The sequence below is a fragment of the Podarcis bocagei genome, assembly GCF_964188305.1.
Source record: "Podarcis bocagei genome assembly, chromosome: 16".
NCBI classification, from domain to species: domain Eukaryota; kingdom Metazoa; phylum Chordata; class Lepidosauria; order Squamata; family Lacertidae; genus Podarcis; species Podarcis bocagei.
In genome coordinates, this window is record NC_138142.1 from 41223692 (window position 1) to 41241406 (window position 17715).

Below are 17715 nucleotides of genomic sequence, written 5' to 3' on the forward strand. Positions count from 1 at the left end.
CAACTTCAGGAGAGCCACAGATCTGTCTGTGCATCCCAACAACAATTGGGTCAAACTGGAGGTGGGAAAATCCAGAAATTTAATCTCTCTCTCTCTCTCTTCTCCCCCCTTCCCCCAAACAAAAACATGCACATTTTGGGCACAGGGTTAAAACCAAGAAGGGGCAATTTTGGGCCAATCAAAACGGGGGGGGGGGGGAAATCAATCTTTTGCTTTGCAGAACAAAACACCCTGGGGAACGGAACAGAGGGGATTCTGGGGGAGCACACTGCTTGCTAGCTTGTGACTGTGTCTGCCGCAGAAAATAAAATCAATGACTTCCCCTTATATGAAGTCCCTCAGTAGGTCGAGGGCAGGGGGGGGCGGGATAGAACGGTTTGCCTTCCCCTACCGCCCCACCCCACGCAAACAGCTGCTCGATTCTGTGTGGAGGGGGAACAGGAGATTGCCCAGACTTTTTAACCGAGCTTTTTGCACACACACAAACACCCTGGACAATGGGAAATGCTTCTGCGGCCACCATGATATTAATAGCCAATCGCCGTGCAGTTGGGCTCTCGACAACATGGCCGACCCATCAGGAAAACGTCCCCGAATCTTGACATTCACGCTTGCTTGCGCTAATATGTTCAAGCGCTCCATCATGTCACAGCAGGCCTGGCCCAACTGAACCGGATGTGCAGAATCCAAATGGTCCTACCCCCCCCCATTGCTCATTAGGATGGGGCCCAATCCAACACTGACTGCCACTCCATTTAAAATACATCCCCGCTGCCGCCTCTAATAATCTATCGACGACATCCTGAGAACTTGGCACGGTTAAATGGATTGATTAAAGCTTAAAGACAGCTGTGCTTGTGCCTGTTTACTCAGGAGTAAGCCCCAACTGGGTTTATTGGAGTTTAATTCTAAGGAAGCCTGCCCAGAACCGTTCTCGGCTGGTTTTTGTGAAAAGGCGGGCCAAGTGTTAAGAGCACACCTGCTTTTAATTTCAGGGCAATGATTTTGAGGCCGGTGGTGTCGCTACAAAGGGGGACGTCTTAAAAATCGTTAAAGGGAGCCTTTCTCTTCTAAAAAAGCAATGGGTGGCTTTTTCTGTTTTTATTTTAAAAAAGCAAATTGTACTTTTAAGATGCCTCCTTCGTTCAAACTCTCTGCTTTTAACAAAGGAAGTGTTAAGCTGTGTGTGTGTTTTGTTTTTAGAGAGCCATGGGTAGAGCTGTGATTAAAAATAAAATAGAAATACAGTAAGTAAGCCACTAATCCTGAGGTTTGGGGGAGAATGCACAGGTTTTAAACTTTCTTTTAAAACTGAGTCAGTCTCATGGTTAAACGGAGGGCAATGAATGGACTAAAATTTAAGTAAATTCATTGACCATTCGTAAAATAAAAATAGTTAAAATTGTGTGTTCTGCTTGCAGCATGTGTGTGTGCATGCTTAAAATCACTTTTCTACACAAATGTTCTCATTGCTTCCTTTGACACTTGTGCTCCCATTACAAACTCCCATTTGTAAAATTAAAAAGAGTGTTTTTTTACCTCTTTATACCACTGGCATTATCATCCAGCCAGTCCTAGAAAACAGTCGTGGCCTGAGGTGAGAATGGACAAATCGGTAATTTTTAATTTTTCTTACTCAACCCGTTTCAGTTTCCTGCGTTTCCACATCAGTTTGCAATAAACAAATAAAAAAAAAACCTGCTAAAAAGTGCTTTAGTGCAAATTTCTCCCAATTTCCCTCCCTTTTCGCAAACAAATAATTCTCTATGTTCCCTTAATATATGGCATCTTACGGCACACGCACGACTCTATTATGGGGCAGAAGGACTGCCTTGCAAAATTCAGAGAAGTGCATATTTCAAAGCACCAATGGGTTTTGGTTCGTGCATTGTTTTCGGGAAGCGCAAGCCAACCTCTCTCTCCCCACCATCCCTGCCTGAGAGTAAGACCTAGTGGTGGGATTCGCTTGTAACTCGCACCTTGTGCAGCACAGAGGCAGTGCTGGTTTTTAAAGGAGGGGTAAATGATCTCTTCCCCAAATCAACGGGAGGCACCGGGACGGGATCATTCCTCACGCAGCTTTGCTGCTGATTCTCCCTCCCTCCCTCCCTCCCTCCCTCCCTCCCAGGAAAGCCCACTTCCAAACGCTGCCTTGGAACTTCCTGCTGCTACGGGGAAGAGACACAAGGCGTCTGCTGGCTCGCTTGGGCCCCTTTGGACATCCCAGCGCGTGACCGTCCTTCTGATGGATCCATCACCCTGTGACAGCTTCATTAGCTCCTAACAAGCCAGCGGTCGCTCTCTGCCGGCGCAGGTGACGAGGCCCCTTGCTCTGCCAGGGAAATGGCACTCGCGCAGGGGGAACGGAGCGTGGTGGAGACACCCAGGGTGCCAGGGAGGGTCACCGAAGGATGCCATTGAGAGAGGGGGCGGGAAAAGGCGGCCTGGTGTTTAAAAATCTGGTTGCTGAGAGGAGATGCACTACCATCGAGTAGGAATGAAAAGCTGCTGTGTTTGTTGTCTAAATGCACCCAGTGTTTGGAAAGAGACAGGCTGGCTGGAAGCACGGTTGCAGCGGTTAGAGGGCCAGCTTGGGTCTGGGGCTAGCAGAGTTCAAATTTTCATTTGGCCTTGGGTGACCTTGAGCTGGTCACTCTCATACGAGCAGAAGAAAAGCCCAGCTTGCTGGATCAGACCAGTGGGCCATCCTGTTCTCACGGCGGCCGACCAGGTACCCACAAACAGGATTGGAGCCCAAGAGCAGCTCTCTACTCTCTTGTGGCTTCCAGAAACTGGTCCTCAGGAGCATCGCTGCCTCTGACTTTACAAATTTGTCTAATCCTTTTTTAAAAGCCATCTGGGTCAGTGGCCGTCCTGTGGCAGTGAGTTCCATAGCCCAGGACTCCTTTCTAGTAGGCATTCTGCCTCAGCCTAACCTTGTAGGGTTGTCACGAGGATAAATTAAGCACCCCCAGGACAGAAATGCCAAAAATATGCCAGATAAATTGGGTGTGGGTGAGGAATAAAGCTGGACGGTGTGTTCTGGTTTAGCAGGGACATTCGCTGTCCCCATTTTGCCTCTTAAGATTCTGAGGATTTTTTTAATGAACGAGACTTGTCAATCAGGTTTCAGACTCACCTCTGGGTCCTTTGAAGCTGGTTTTCTTGGTTAGGGGGATGGATGCGAATAAACGGGTGCGAATGAGCACTAGGGTGACACACAGAAATTGTGAGGCCTTGTCACTGCACACCCAGCGACAGGAAAGGTATGTTTTTGTGCTGTCAGTTTTAACAGATTTTTGGGCCTCTGTGTGTGTGTAATATCAAAAGCACAAATACTCTTCCAGCTTTGAAATCTGCCCACATTAGGCATTGTACATCAACTGTGCAAAGTTACCATATTTTTTGCTCTATAAGACGCACCAGACCACAAGACGCACCTAGTTTTTGGAGGAGGAAAACAAGAGGGAAAATATTCTGAATCTCAGAAGCCAGAACAGCAAGAGGGATAGCTGCGCAGTGAAAGCGGCAATCCCTCTTGCTGTTCTGGCTTCTGGGATAGCTGCGCAGCCTGCATTCGCTCCATAAGACGCACACACATTTCCCCTTACTTTTTAGGAGGGAAAAAGTGAGTCTTATAGAGCAAAAAATACAGTAATTCCTAATCTGTGCTGGGAAGATGAGAGAGAGACTTTAAGCAGTGAACCACAGTGAGGAGGGTTATTTTTTTCTTATTTCCCATCTCTCCCCCCCCAAAAAAAAATCTATGCAAAGTTGGAGGCTGTGCCGTGATTGGGCACCAGTGGTAAGGATCTGCACTCTGCACGTGCTCTGAAAAGCCATCTTATGTCTAAATCACATATGGCAGTCTCCAGGACTAGGGCACTGTGTGGCCATTAGAAACCTGGCTTTTTTGAAGAGTTATCCAGCCTTTGCAATTCAGGATTAAGCTATGGATAAACGTCAGCCATTCGATTTTCCAACACAAGTTCAAGCGAGCAGTTGGAGTTTACAAGAGGCTGGTGGTTAAGGGCATGTGGTGTGAGCCAAACACTGTTCACACCTTGGTTGAACCAGAAACCGCAGTCTGTGCCCAGGAATAACACTGCTATCTCTAACAAGATAATATAGGAACCTTGTCTGATTATTTTCAGCATCCGTGTTGGAGGGAATTCAATATGTCTAGCCGAGCAAAGTTACATGATAGCCAAATATTTGAAAGGCTGTTGCATAGACTATGTCAGCTTTTAACAAAATGGCACCAGTAATTGGGAATATCCCCTTCCCACTTAAATCAGACAGGTACCTACGGTGCTGACCATTTTGTCGCCCACTGAAAATGTTTTTGATTTATAGAACTGTAGAATTGTTGAGCTGGAGGGCACCCCAAGGACAGAAGCAGATTTAGGGGAGCACAACCTGTTCGGTCGCACTGGGCGCAGAGCCTCAGGGGCCCTGCAGGGGGCGCCACAACTATGATTTAGAATGGAGTTCTGTTGGCAGAACTATAACCTGTCAGCGAGTTTAATTCTATCTGTTTATGCACACCATCAAAGCCAAACTTCTCTGACTTAAAACTGGGGTTTATTTGAGAGTAGCTGGTGGTCTTCTTGGTGCTGTTAGGCAACCTTTTGGAGTTGTACTAGTTACTGTTTGGAATTCTTGCTGAGTTTCATCGCATTTGTTTTCCCCCCGATGCATTTAGTTGTTATGAATTTTTGCTTTAAAATATTATTTTTTTCTTTTGCATTTTTAGCTGCCCAGGGTTGTTGTTTTGGCAAGATAACGCAGAATATTCGTTTAAAAATCAACAACCACAGATATATAAGCGGGAAAATTCTGTTCTGTCACCAATGTCTGCTGGAATATCTGGTCACTGTGAATATGTAAGCTTTCCACAGATTAAACTGATTTTATTTTATGGTATGTATTTGTGTGTGTGTATATATGTGTGTGTGTGTACTATACACATACTTCATGCACCTCAGAAAAGCTTATGTCATAATAAACAGGAAGCCGTTAAAGACTATAAAAAACCTTTCTAATAAGAACAATTTTTGTAAAGCTCTCAGCCTGGCACTTGCCGCAGACTCTCTTTGCTCTGGCTCCTGAAATTTCACACAAGAACTGCCCCCGAGTCTCTAGCTTATCTTTACGGCAGTGCAGTGTAGTGGTCAGAGTATCAGACTAGAACTTGGGAAAATTCAGATTCTAATCTCACACTCAGCACAGAGCCCATCAGCATCTTTCATCATTTCTAGAGATTTTTATTTTTTTTATCATTCAGTGATTTTCTTCGTATTTATGATTTTCTTCATTTTACGATGTTTCTGTAATGGTTTTATTCTACACTGCCATGCTTGCCTTTTTTATGAGTTGGTGGTTTATAAATAGCCTTATAAATAAGTAAGGAGATGATGGAACAAAACGATCCCCACTGTTGTTTCAGAAGGTGAGACCCAGCGGAGAACGATTTCAGCTCGGCATTAAGAAGGGTAGAATTTGGGACCCAGAGGGCTGGACCCAAAGGGGTCCGCTTCCTGGAAGAACGGTTTCAACAAACACGAAAAGAACTTATTGAAGCTACGAGCTGTTTGACAGGGACAGTGTGGGATTCTCCTTCATGGAGAGTTTCCTGCCTTGGCAGGGGATGAAAACCTACCTTATGAAACAATTCGCCAACACAACTATCCTTTGACATTTGCACTTCTCTGAATTTTGTGGGTAAGCGAGACATTCTACCCTCGCCCAATTTCCAACAGTTCAGAAGCACCGCTGCCTCTGACTGCAGCAACAGAGAACAGCCATTGTGACCAGTAGCCGCCATAGCAGCCCGTATAGTTCAAGCTCTGGTTTTCCCAGTTGTGATGTATGGAAGTGAGAGCTGGACCATAAAGAAGGCTGATCGCCGAAGAATGGATGCTTTTGAATTCTGGTGCTGGAGGAGACTCTTGAGAGTCCCATGGACTGCAAGAAGATCAAACCTCTCCATTCTGAAGGAAACCAGCCCTGAGTGCTCACTGGAAGGACAGATCCTGAAGCCGAGGCTCCAAGACTTTGGCCACCTCATGAGAAGAGAAGACTCCATGGAGAAGACCCTGATGTTGGGAAAGATGGAGGGCACAAGGAGAAGGGGACGACGGAGGACGAGATGGTGGGACAGTGTTCTCGAAGCTACCAGCATGAGTTTGACCAAACTGCAGGAGGCAGTGGGAGACAGGAGTGCCTGGCGTGCTCTGGTCCATGGGGTCACGAAGAGGCGGACACGACTAAACAACAACAACAACAACAACATAAGAAAAGCCTGCTGGATCAGGGCAATGGGAGCCCATCTATTCTAGAATCCTGTTGTTCTAGTGCTGTAAACAACAACAGCCACCACTAGCCCTACTCTCCTTCGTGAATTTGTCTCGTCCTCTTTTAAAGGCATCCAAATTGGGGACCATTGCTGCCTCTTGTGGGGGAGAGATCCACAGATCAACTGTGTGATGTACGAAAAGGCCTTTCCTCTTATCTGTCCTCGATCTGCCAACATTCAGGATCGGTTAAAGGCGAGCTAAGTGATCTTGGAAAGGAAAGGAAAGGACGCCTTTTTAATTTCCCATCAAGGCAATGCTTGGCCATTATATATCATTTGTGATGGTCAGCAGAGTGAAGCCTGGGTTTATGGTCATCTTTTGACAGGGCATGCCGCCACGCGGGAAATATTATTAGAATAACTGTGTCTCAGCATATCTAAGTATAGAGACATTGATTCCTTTGGTCTATCCTTTCCATGGGGGGTGGGGATATCTCTCCTCCCTCTCCTCGGACATGAGCTCATCTGGCGTGCTGGGCAGACCCAGTTCTGGTTCTGGATTTGCAGGAAAAGAGCCCTGAATACCCAAGGTCAAACCCCACCTGGAATACTGCGTCCTGTTCTGAGCACCACCATTTTTTAAATAAGGACGGCCTGGAATGCGTGCAGAGAGGGAGACCAAAAAGATTAAGGGGCTGGAAAGCAAGCCTGATGAGGAATGGTTGAAGGAGCAGGGTTCCTTTAGCCTGGAAAAGGGGAGACTGAGAGGTGATTTGATAACCATCTCCAGATATCTAAAGAGCTGTCACATGGAAGATGGAGAAAGCTTGTTTTCTCCTGCTCAAGAGGTGAGGACCTGAAATGGTGTGCAGTCATACCTTGGGTTACAGCCGCTTCAGGTTGCGTTTTTTCGGGTTGCAGAACGCTGAAACCCGGAAGTACTGGAACGGGTTATTTCTGGGTTTCAGTGGCCATGCATGCGCAGAAGTGCTAAATTGTGCTTTGCGCATGCGCAGAAGCACCGAATCACAACCTGTGAGTGCGCAGACACGGGTTGTGAATGCTGCGGGTTGTGAACGTGCATCCCGCACAGATCACGTTCGCAACCCGAGCGTCCACTGTATTTAAATTACAAGAAATGAAATTTTGACTAAACTCTCTGATGGTAAGAGCTGTTTGGCTGTGGAACCGACTCCCTTGGAAGATGCTGCACTCTCCTTCTCCGGAGGTTTTTGAGCAGAGGATCTTTGGCCATCCTCCAGGGATTATTTAGCTGTGTTTTGGCATTGCGGGGTGGGGGGGGCTGGACTAGATGAGCTTTGGGGATCCCTTCCCACCGTAGGATTCTATTACAAGGAATGTGAAAGGGGCAACAGCTCTGCTGTGTGTCTTTCGGTGGTAGCACGGGAGTGCCTGTGTGTTGCGCCAGGACTTTGGGGACCCGAGTTCAAATCCCCACTCGCCTCTCGCTGCGTGTGACCTTGGGGGCAGCCACTATCTCTTGGTCTAGCCTACCTCACAGGGTCATCGTGTGAGGATAAAACGGTGAGGGGTGTGGCGGGATCCAGGAATGGGCAGGCCATGCTATAAGGAACCAAGCCAGAAGGCACCTATGAAATATCAGGTTCAAGTCCCCATCCAATGGTGGTCTGCGCTGTTCCTCTTTGGCATTCATTAACCCCTGCTACTGTTAGAGGGGGGTCCGTTTGGGCAAGTGGGGTGCTGCTCCACCAACTTCAGTCAGCCCCCACCTGGCTATCTCCCTGCTCACCTTGGTCTCTGTGCTGCCTCTTGGAGAACTCAGCAGGTAAGAGGAGGATGGCAAGAACTAGGGTGAGTTGATTCCACCTGGCCATTGGCTCTGGCGCCCCCTACTGCCCGGCTCCCTGCTTTCTGCCCTACCAGTCCCAAGGGGCACCCTTGCCTGCTACATTTCTACAGGTACAGGAAAATCCCCATTCATGTGCATTCGAGTCACGTGCAAAACTGGAAGTGGCACTTAAAGAGGCAGAAATGCCCACGCCCCCCCAAATGCAAAAATGGCGTGGAAACGGTGTCTAGCAATCCCAAGAGCCTTTGCAAGTGCAATCCCAGGAGCCTTTATAAGCACCTTTGAGGCCTATGGAGAGTTGGAGAAAGAAGGTTTGGAGGGAGTCTGGTAAGGAGTCTGGAAAGGAAGTTTGGGGAGAGTCTGCTGGGTTTTTTTAAAGGCTTTCCCAAGAGTTTCCAGAGGTTTAGAGAGCGTCTGCAGTTTTTTCGATGGTGCTCCCAATATACACGATTTCACTCAAATGTGCGGTGCCTGGGAATGTAACCTCCACGTAACTGGGGAGCAGCCTGTACCTGTAAAAATGTTTTTGCCTTGCTTTTTGAACCACAAAGGAGGACCCAGGTTTGTCTCAAGAACCTAGCAAGAACCCTCCTGAATGAAACAGAAGGCCCATCAAGTCCATCATCTTTCTTCCCAGGACAGGCCAGTCAGATACTTGTCGTAAGCTTACAAGTTGGCCATGAAGGCAACAGCCCCTCCTCCATGGGGGGGGGGAGGATAGAGGTTATTTGAGGGTAGACTGCGCCTGCACATGGCAGTTCAGCTGAGTTGTGGACAGTAAGAGCTGTTCGACAGTGGAATTTGCTGCCAAGGAGTGTGGTGGAGTCTCCTCCTTTGGAGGTCTTTAAGCAGAGGCTTGACAACCATATGTCAGGAGTGCTCTGATGGTGTTTCCTGCTTGGCAGGGGGTTGGACTCGATGGCCCTTGTGGTCTCTTCCAACTCTATGATTCTATTCTATGATTCTATGGACAGACCTGCAGTCATGATTATTTTTTAATCCCAATTAAAGCCAACGAAACTTCTGCCCCTCATCCTGTTTTCTGTCGCCAAATCCCTCAAGCTCACTGTTAGTTGCATGAAGAAGGATGCTATCTTTTTTCTGTCCCGGAACCTACCAACCGTCAGTTTCAGGACCCAGAGCTCTAGAATTCTCTGCCCTGCCTTCTGCCTTTTCTACACTACATACAGTTTTAAAATTCTATCCTGCCTGCGCTTCACCACCATTTTTTTTTGTCTCGGCTAAAAAGCCCCCCACACTTTAGCTTCCCCCTTTAAAGAACAGGGACAGGGGAGAGAAATCTGATTCCGTCTGCACTGTAGGCGATCCTACCTAACTCATATTTTCCAAACCCAGGTGCGAATTGAAACACAGCCGTCCTTCAAAATTCGCACTTTCTGAATTTTGCAGTGCAAAAGTAATGGGTATGCAAATGCACCTGCTTGTGTTTCTGGTGACGTTAATGACAACATTAACTTTCAAATTTTAAATTGGGCAAGTGCAGCTTGCGGGGGATTCCACAATCAACACAATCAGCATCGCAAGGGGTTGAGCTAGAGGACCGTAGGGAAACCCCCTTCCAGCCCCACAGTGTTATCATATTTAACACCTTGTGCACCCAACTGTTTACTTAGAAGAAATTACACCACCCCACACATCCTGGGTAGTTTTTAATGCTTTACTTTCAGTCCTGGGCAAGTCTACTCAAAGGTAAGCTCCACCACCACCACTGCCGCTTCTGCTACACAGGACTTATTCCCAGCCAAGATGTGTGAGCAGGATCACAGCCTTATGGCAAAACCTTAACCTTGTCTTCTTAGAAGTGAGTCCTACTGAATTCAATGGGGATTACTCCCAGGTAAGTAGGGTTAGGATCGCTACCCAAGCCCTGCAGCTGAATTGTAAAACGAAATCTCCTTTTAACACCTTTCTCCAATTTTCTTTCTTTGTTACGTATATGTATATATAAAAACAACATCCTACTAAACCCAGCAACACCCATAATTTAGATACGCTGGGGGGGGGTGGATATTATTCTAAATAGATTATCCATCTCGGTTTGCCCTTGAATCATGAGAGCTAGAGGCACGAAAGAAGAACAGAGCAGCGTGTGTTTAGTGGCAAGGGAATTTTTTGGAGGGGGCAATTGGACGCTTGCACTAACATCCAGTAGAGGCCATGGGGAAATATTGGAGGGAGGCTCGGAACAATACAAGGAAAGCAGAAATATAACCACAAAGAATCTGTGGACAGATTTCCCTATTTATTGGGCAATCTTACCCCAACCCCCCAACCCCAGCAAACCACTCTTACAGATATTGGATCCGACTCTATTGCAAAAAGCCTAATCAATAGCCGAGATTCATATTACCCAACAATAATGGATCCGAGAGGGTGATTATTCATTCAGCGCTCCGATATTCAGGACTTAACAGTTTTCAAGAAGTCGCCATAATGGTGACCTTATGGCTCTTTCCTCCCTCATGCCCCTCTCTTCATTCATATATATATATATATATATATATATATATATATATATATATATGCTTTCGTAGATTTTCACGGGTACAGGAATGTAGGTTTTGGTGTCTTCGGGTGTCTTCCCGTGTAAGAGTTGGGGTGTCTAGGCGACGTTTCGACGAGGTCTCACTCGTCATCTTCAGGCTGGTGCTTTCGGCTTCTTGTTACTAGAACAGAGCTCTGTTCTAGTAACAAGAAGCCGAAAGCACCAGCCTGAAGATGACGAGTGAGACCTCGTCGAAACGTCGCCTAGACACCCCAACTCTTACACGGGAAGACACCCGAAGACACCAAAACCTACATATATATATATATATATATATATATATATATATATATATATATATATAATAACAACTGTGAGGGTTTACTTCCACACTCAGCCATCTCCACCCGCCTCTCTGTGATCATGCGAGTGAATGACAATTTGCAAGGGATGGGGGGGGGGGAATGGCGCTGAGCAGCAGCCCAGCACCCAAACACCCACACAGAGGCATTTTGCAGGCCCCAACGAAGCCCGGTCTTGTGGTCAGCCTCGAAAGAACCGGCCGAGGAGGGAGCGCAGGGTTCAATCTCCTTGCCACCATCGTGGGCTTCCACTGGGTTTGCCCATGGCAGTGTGTGGATCCTTGCCTGTGGCTGGGGAATGGCGCTTAGAGGGGCTCAGAGTCCCACTATCCTCCTTGACCATTGGCCATGCTTGCTGGGGCAGATGGGAGTTGTAGTTCAGTAACATCTGGAAGGCCAGATGTTCCCCCCACACCTGGTCTGGAGCTTTTGGATATCCCAGGGGCCTGACCAACCTGGTGGCTTGAATATTCAGGCTGGCGCCAAAAAACTCTGACTCCATCTTTTCACCCTGGCAACCCACCCCAGCCTGTGGCCTGGAAGGCTGGGTGCAGGATTTCTGTATGCCCCCAGCAACCCAGGTTGGGATGGCAACCTTCTTCCAAGCCCAATCCTGTCTCTCAGAAGAGGCCCAGTGTAAGGACATCAGGAGAGACCTGCTGGATCCGGCCAATGAGGGCCCTTTTGGTCTAGCACCCTCTTCCCTCAATGGCCAACGCCCCTGATAACATACAAATCTAGCTAGACTGCCTCTGGAGCTGGAGGTTCCATAAGGAGAGCTTGGCTGTGATTTCCATTTAGTAGCAATCACTACCCTATATCAGGACACACCAACAAAGGAGGAGTGGATTTGTAAATTAAGTGAGCATATAGAATTGGCAAAATTAACTTCAATTATAAGATATCAATCAAATCAAAAGTTAATAATGGAGTGGAAGTATTACGAAGATTATATGTCAAAATATTGTTCTAAAAACGATATGTTAATAGGCTTAGAATAAGAAATGTAAGCAATAACAAAACAAACAAGGAAAAATAAGAATTTAACAAAAATAATTTATTATAGAATGCAAGGGGGAAAGGTAGAAAGAAATATAAAGAAGTCGAATTGCTGTGGAGGGAAGTAGAAGGTGGCAGGTGGGTTTTATAATTAAGTGTATAATTATGCAGCTGTTGTAATTTAGATATTATATTTTATATGAGGGAATCATTGGGAATTTTGGTTATTATGTATATACGTTAAGTTTCAATAAAGATCTTTGGAAAAAAAATTAAAGAATCGGGAGAGCCTGTACTGCCGGATGAGGCCCAAGGGGCCCTGTCTAGCCCAGCACCCTGATGTCCCAACTGGAAGCCCAAAAGCACAGCCTGAGCGCTTGCAATTCGCAGCAACGGGTCTTCTACAGAGGGGCTTCCAAATTCCAGCGGTGCCCTGTGCAACACCAAAATTCAGTGCGCATCCCTGCCCAGTGGCATAGCGTGGGGGTGCAGGGGGGCCAGCCGCACCGGGCGCAACATCTGGGGGGCGCGCGCTCGCACTCGCAGCTCTCTGCCCCTAGGGCAGAGGGGACGCAAATTACTTGCCTTGCCCCGGGTGCTGACAACCCACGCTACGCCACTGTCCCTGCCTCTCGACTTCCATTCAAAGTCTTTGTCACGGTGCCCTCTCGGCGCAGCACCCAGTGAGGGCAGACCAGTCACGACCCCCTAAATCTGCCTCGGTCGCTGGAGGGAGTACACAGCTGCTGTGGTTTGTAGCCACCCATAGTCCAATTCTCCTTCCTGAATTTGTCTAATCCTCATTCAAAGATGGGTGGCCATAGCTGCCTCCTGTGGGGGTGAGTTCCACAGTTTAACTGTGGGCTGTGTGAGGAAGAAGCCCTTCCTTTCGTCCCCAACCCCTGGGCTGGACAAAATGTTCCTCCTTCGATGAGACCCTTGGCAGGTCTCCTGTCTCAGCAGCCAGGCCTAGAGAGTCCAGCGAGGCTTGACTCGCAAGCAAGGGCCCGCATAGAGCAGTTGGGGGCGGCCCATCCCATTTCGCCACCTGAGGCAAGATGGGAATGTGCCGTCTCCTGCCTGCCCCCCAACTGCCACCACCGCACCCCACGGCTTCCACCGCACGCTGGAACGCAACCCCGTGGCCAAATTCAGCCAGGGAAGAGCACTGAGCAAGGCTATGGCCATGTCTTCTCCACCAATGGGGTGAAACTCAGCCAGGGGGTGGTTTCTGCTGCCGGCAGAAGCGGACGCTGCTCCACCCCACCTAATGGGCGGTCTGGTTCTGATAGCAGCGGTTCCCAAGTGCGTGGTGCCACCGGAGGAATGGGGAGTGGGATTCCCTAGTGGAGAGCTAAGGCGCAAGGGGGCGGCAGCAGGTGCAGGAGAGGCCAACGCCCAACAGACTTTGGAAAGCCGATAGCGCTGGATCCAGATCATTCGTTCTGCTCACTTAATTAAACCAAATAGTTTTGCTTGGGTTTCGAATAAATGTGCAATTAATTGTTCCTCTTTTGAACTCCCTTGGGAGATGGTGGGCGTTCCTTCCTTGGGGGTATTTCAGCAGAGGCTGGATGGCTGTCCGTCATGGATGCTTTCACTGAGATTCCTGCACTGCAGGGGGTTGGACTGGATGACCCTCAGGGTCCCACGGGGTGCCAACTTGAATAAAAAAATGGGGGCCCTAGGTAAGCCCCAACCCACATAACTGACCACAAGATTATGAATGAGACACCATTTGAATGGCAAAGCAACTTGGGGGGGCTGCCCCCCTCAAATATTTTATTGGGGGCGAGCGGAAGGGACTTTGGCCCCCTAGGAATGGGCTCCTATGCTCCCAACTCTACAATTCGGTGAGTCAGTGAGTTTTATTGTGCTATCATCTTGCTTTGTGGGTCATGCAAACTGCTGTTCTGAATAGCGCTTTTGTTGGGGTAGCAGAAACAGAGGATGAATCTGTGGCCCCGAAAAGGTTGCGAAGCCCTGATATATAGGGCTGCCACGTCTACCGAGGACCTTGAGGGGGCGGAAACAGCCCCTCCTCGGTTCCTTGTATTGTTCCAGCCTTGCCTGCTTCCCTTGCTTGCATCTGGGGGGAGGGTGGGGGTCAAAAATTATCTTACCTTCTAACCTTAAAGCTGCCATCCTCTGGAACTCGGGCTCCTGCAGCCACCTCCACATCCTCTTGAAGGTCTCCCTCCCGGACTTGAGCTTGCTCCAGGGCTTGGGGTTCCTCAGGAGGTCCGAGAGGGTGCCCTGCGACCGGCAGAGGACCCTCTCGGCGAAGATGGCTTGGGGGATGCTGTAGCGCTTGAGCTCTGCGATGATCCTCTGAGCCACCTCCTTGGTGTTGATCTCCTCCAGTTGGCTGGAGAGGACGGTGGTCTGGGTGGCGATGGGCGGGTTGGGCCGGGCGTTCATCTCCGCCCGGGGGTGTCCGTAGGGGGTTTGGCCCATGGCACTGGGAGAGGCCATGGTGGAGTTCTGCGAGGGGGACATCTCCCGGGAGAAGTGCTGCTCCATCCTGCCAAACATGGCGGCCGAGTGGGACTCGAAGCCGTTGCCCAACACCATCTTCTCGTTGCCCAGCGGGGCGGAGGAGTGGCCTGCATAGTTGTGCATGGGTCCCAGCTGCGGGCTGGGCAGGGAGGACAGGCTCTGCCCCATGCCAATGTCCTTGGGGTAGGGGCTGTAGAAGTTCCCCCCGGCGCCCAGGCCCCGGTCCTCCCGCATGAGGGTGAAGCTGCCGATGACGTTCCCCATGGGGAGGCACTGGTGGTGGTGATGGTGGTGGTGGAACTTCTCGTGCAGGGGCTGCAAGGGCGTCAGGGTGGTGTAGCTGTTCCCCGCCCCGGCGGAGGGCGACTCCCCGCCAAAGCCCAGCCCTGGGTGCAAGGTGGTGGCCAGGGCGTGCTCCGCCCGGTGGTACTCGCTGCCCTCCAGGACGGAGGCCACCAGCGACGGCCTCTGCAGGGCCGAGTGCAGGGCCCGGCTGTCGCTGTGCATCAGCTCCTGCTCCTGGATGGACATGTCCCCGCCGTTCTCCAAGCTAAGCTGGACGTTCATGGTGCAAGACCCCTGGCCCTAGGCCATCACCTTCCCATCCGTTGGACGAACCGGGTCTGAAATCTCCAGCTCACCGGGGCTCTGGGAGGATGGGAGCTACGGGCTCTGGAAGGTGGTGGTTGGTTGGTTGGAGAAGACCAAGGTGGTGTTTCTTACCGTCCTTGAGAACCTTCAGTGGGACAGAAGAGCATCAAAACATACAAAAGAGCCTGGCTCCTGGATCAGGCTCAAAGGCTCACCTAGCTCAGCGTCTAGACTAGGTGGGCCTTTGAGGAATCTAGATAGACTGCCTCTGGACCTGGAGGTTCCATAAGAGCATAAGGAAAGCCCTGTTAAATGAAGCTGCAAGGTCCAGCTCCCTCTTATTTCAGTAGCCAAAAGCCCCAAAGAATCTAGCTCAGGCATAGGCAACCTCGACCCACCAGATGTTTTGGGACTGCAACTCCCATGATCCCTAGTGGTCAGGGATAATGGGAATTGTAGTCCCCAAACATCTGGTGGGCTGAGGTTGCCTATGCCTGATCCAGCTAGACTGCCTCTGGACCTGGAGGTTCCATAAGAAAACTGGAAGAGCCTGCCTGCTGGATCGGGGCCAAAGCAAAGCCCATCTCACCTAGCATATCAGTGGCTGAATGCCCCATAGGACCTAGGAACATGGATAGACTGCTTTTAGATCTGGAGGTTCCATTGGGATATTGGTAGAGTCCTGTGGCTGGATCATCTACTCCAGCATCGCGGTCTCACTGGGGCTGGGCAGATGCCCACAATCAAGACCCAAAGACAACAGCAACACTACCATCAATGGGCATTGAGAGGCAATCGTGAGACAGGTGAACTGCTGGTCTGATTCATCCCAGGGCCGTCTTCCCCATGGGAGCCTTCCTGGATCAAGTCAAAGGAAGCCCACAGAGTCCCTCATGCCATCTTCACCTTGGTCAACCAGGTTCCTCAATGGGGAGCCCACCTGCAGGACCTGAGGGCTACAGCATCTCTCCCCACCTGCGACCCCCAACCCTGGCATTCAGGGGCATCCTTCCTCCAACAGGAGGACACAGCCATTGGGGCGAGTGGTAGCCATGGATAGCTGCCTCCTCTGCGAGTTTGCCTGGTCCTCTTGGAAAGCCATGCAAGCCAGTGGCCGCCACCACTACATTTTGTGGGCACGAATTCTGCAATTTTGCTATGTGCTGGGAAGTGGCTGATGGGGGACACAGCCATGGGAGAATGCAGCCAATTTTTAAAGAAGAAAATGCATTCATCAAGGATGCCAAATTAAGGATGCACCAGTCAAACTTCAAAGCTCATTTGTTCCCCCCTTTTTGCACTCTCGAAACAGGTAGACCCTCATCAGAAATTGGGGTGGGTGGGTGGGGGAGAGACTGTTCAGAGATGCTCACGGCTTCCGAATGTAGAGGACCCCACAAGCTCCTTGCCCCACAAGTAAAGTGGTCTTGGCACTCCCCACTTCCTGCACACAAAGCGAGGGACACCTGCCCGCTCTGCCCCGTCCAGTTCAAGGCAGATTTTGAGATCAAGAGGCAGATTACGAATCGTAGCAAAGAAATCACACACCCATCTTCTCCATCCCTGTGCAAAAGTCCGAACGGCCCTCCCCTCCTAATTTTTGTAATTAATAATAACAATTAATTAATAACAGGGGTCATAATTTATGTGCCTTACCTAGTGTCAAGCGTTGTATTTTCTGAGCATTTTGGAAGCACGCAGGGCTGTAAGAAGGTCGGGGTGGGGGGTGGGGAAGCAGAGCAAGAGTGAAAGAGAAGAAGAAAAAGAGAAATTATTTTCAAACCTGAGCGTTTTTCAAAGAAAGAAAAAGCATCTTGACCAATTCTGCTTCTTCAAAGGCATTTTCTCCCCCCCAGAGCTGCTTGCCTCCCCCCTCCCTCTCTTCCTCCACCTTTTGCTGGTGCTTAAAAAATAAAAGAAAAATAAAAGAGGGGGGAAAGGCACTTCCTGAACGCAAAGAGATTCGAACTCCCTCTTTTGGTCAGAAATTAAAAACCCATCTGCATTTCACACTCCTCTTAGTCCCCCCCCCCTTTTCTTCTTTTTTTTTAAAGTCCCACTCTCTTCAGATCTGTCAAACTGACTGGCTGCAGGAATTGCTGAGGATATCTAGGAAAATCCCTCATCAGATGCGTGGAAATCTGTTTTTTTGTTTGTTGTTTTTTTAAGGCCGGTGTCCATTTAATTTTCAGTTTGTTTTAGAATCGGTCCAGCTTCTACTAACCTCTTCCTTTGTCTCGTTCTCTCTCTCTCTCTCATCCCTCTGTCTTCCTCCAGAGAGCTCTGCCCTGCTTGCTGCTTTTCAGCCCAAAGCCACTGGTATCGATTCCACAACCCAAACCCTCTGCCTGCCTGCTCTCTCCCCACGTCACCAGCCTAAAAAACTGACAGATCGCAATCAGGAGCCAACCTGATTTAACCCAGTCAGCCCTGGACCCAGAAAGGAAAAGAGAGAGAGAGAATGAAAAAGAGAAAAAGAAAGAGATTGAAAACTGAGGCTGCTGTGGAAGGGAAAAGGGGAGGAAAGAGATGTTCGCTGGTGCTCATCAGTGCCACTGTTGACCCTGCCGTTTTGCAGGCGGCTTAGGGTCAAGATCCTCTGCCATTTAAAAGGAAAAACATTGCATCC

The 17715-nt window shown here is 49.3% G+C and overlaps 1 protein-coding gene across 1 annotated transcript in view; it reads right to left on the minus strand.

The window, feature by feature from the left end:
• LOC308575156 (hepatocyte nuclear factor 6-like) overlaps nt 1-16813 on the minus strand; it is a 30283-nt gene extending 13470 nt beyond the window's left edge. The window contains exons 1-2 of the mRNA XM_081173711.1: nt 16743-16813; nt 14120-15231 (exon numbers count right to left, since the gene is read on the minus strand). Of these exons, the coding sequence (XP_081029837.1) occupies nt 14120-15062 (943 nt within the window). The 5' untranslated portion in view covers nt 15063-15231; nt 16743-16813. The remainder of the gene's footprint in view (nt 1-14119; nt 15232-16742) is intronic.
• Between the last annotated feature and the right edge of the window lie 902 nt (nt 16814-17715).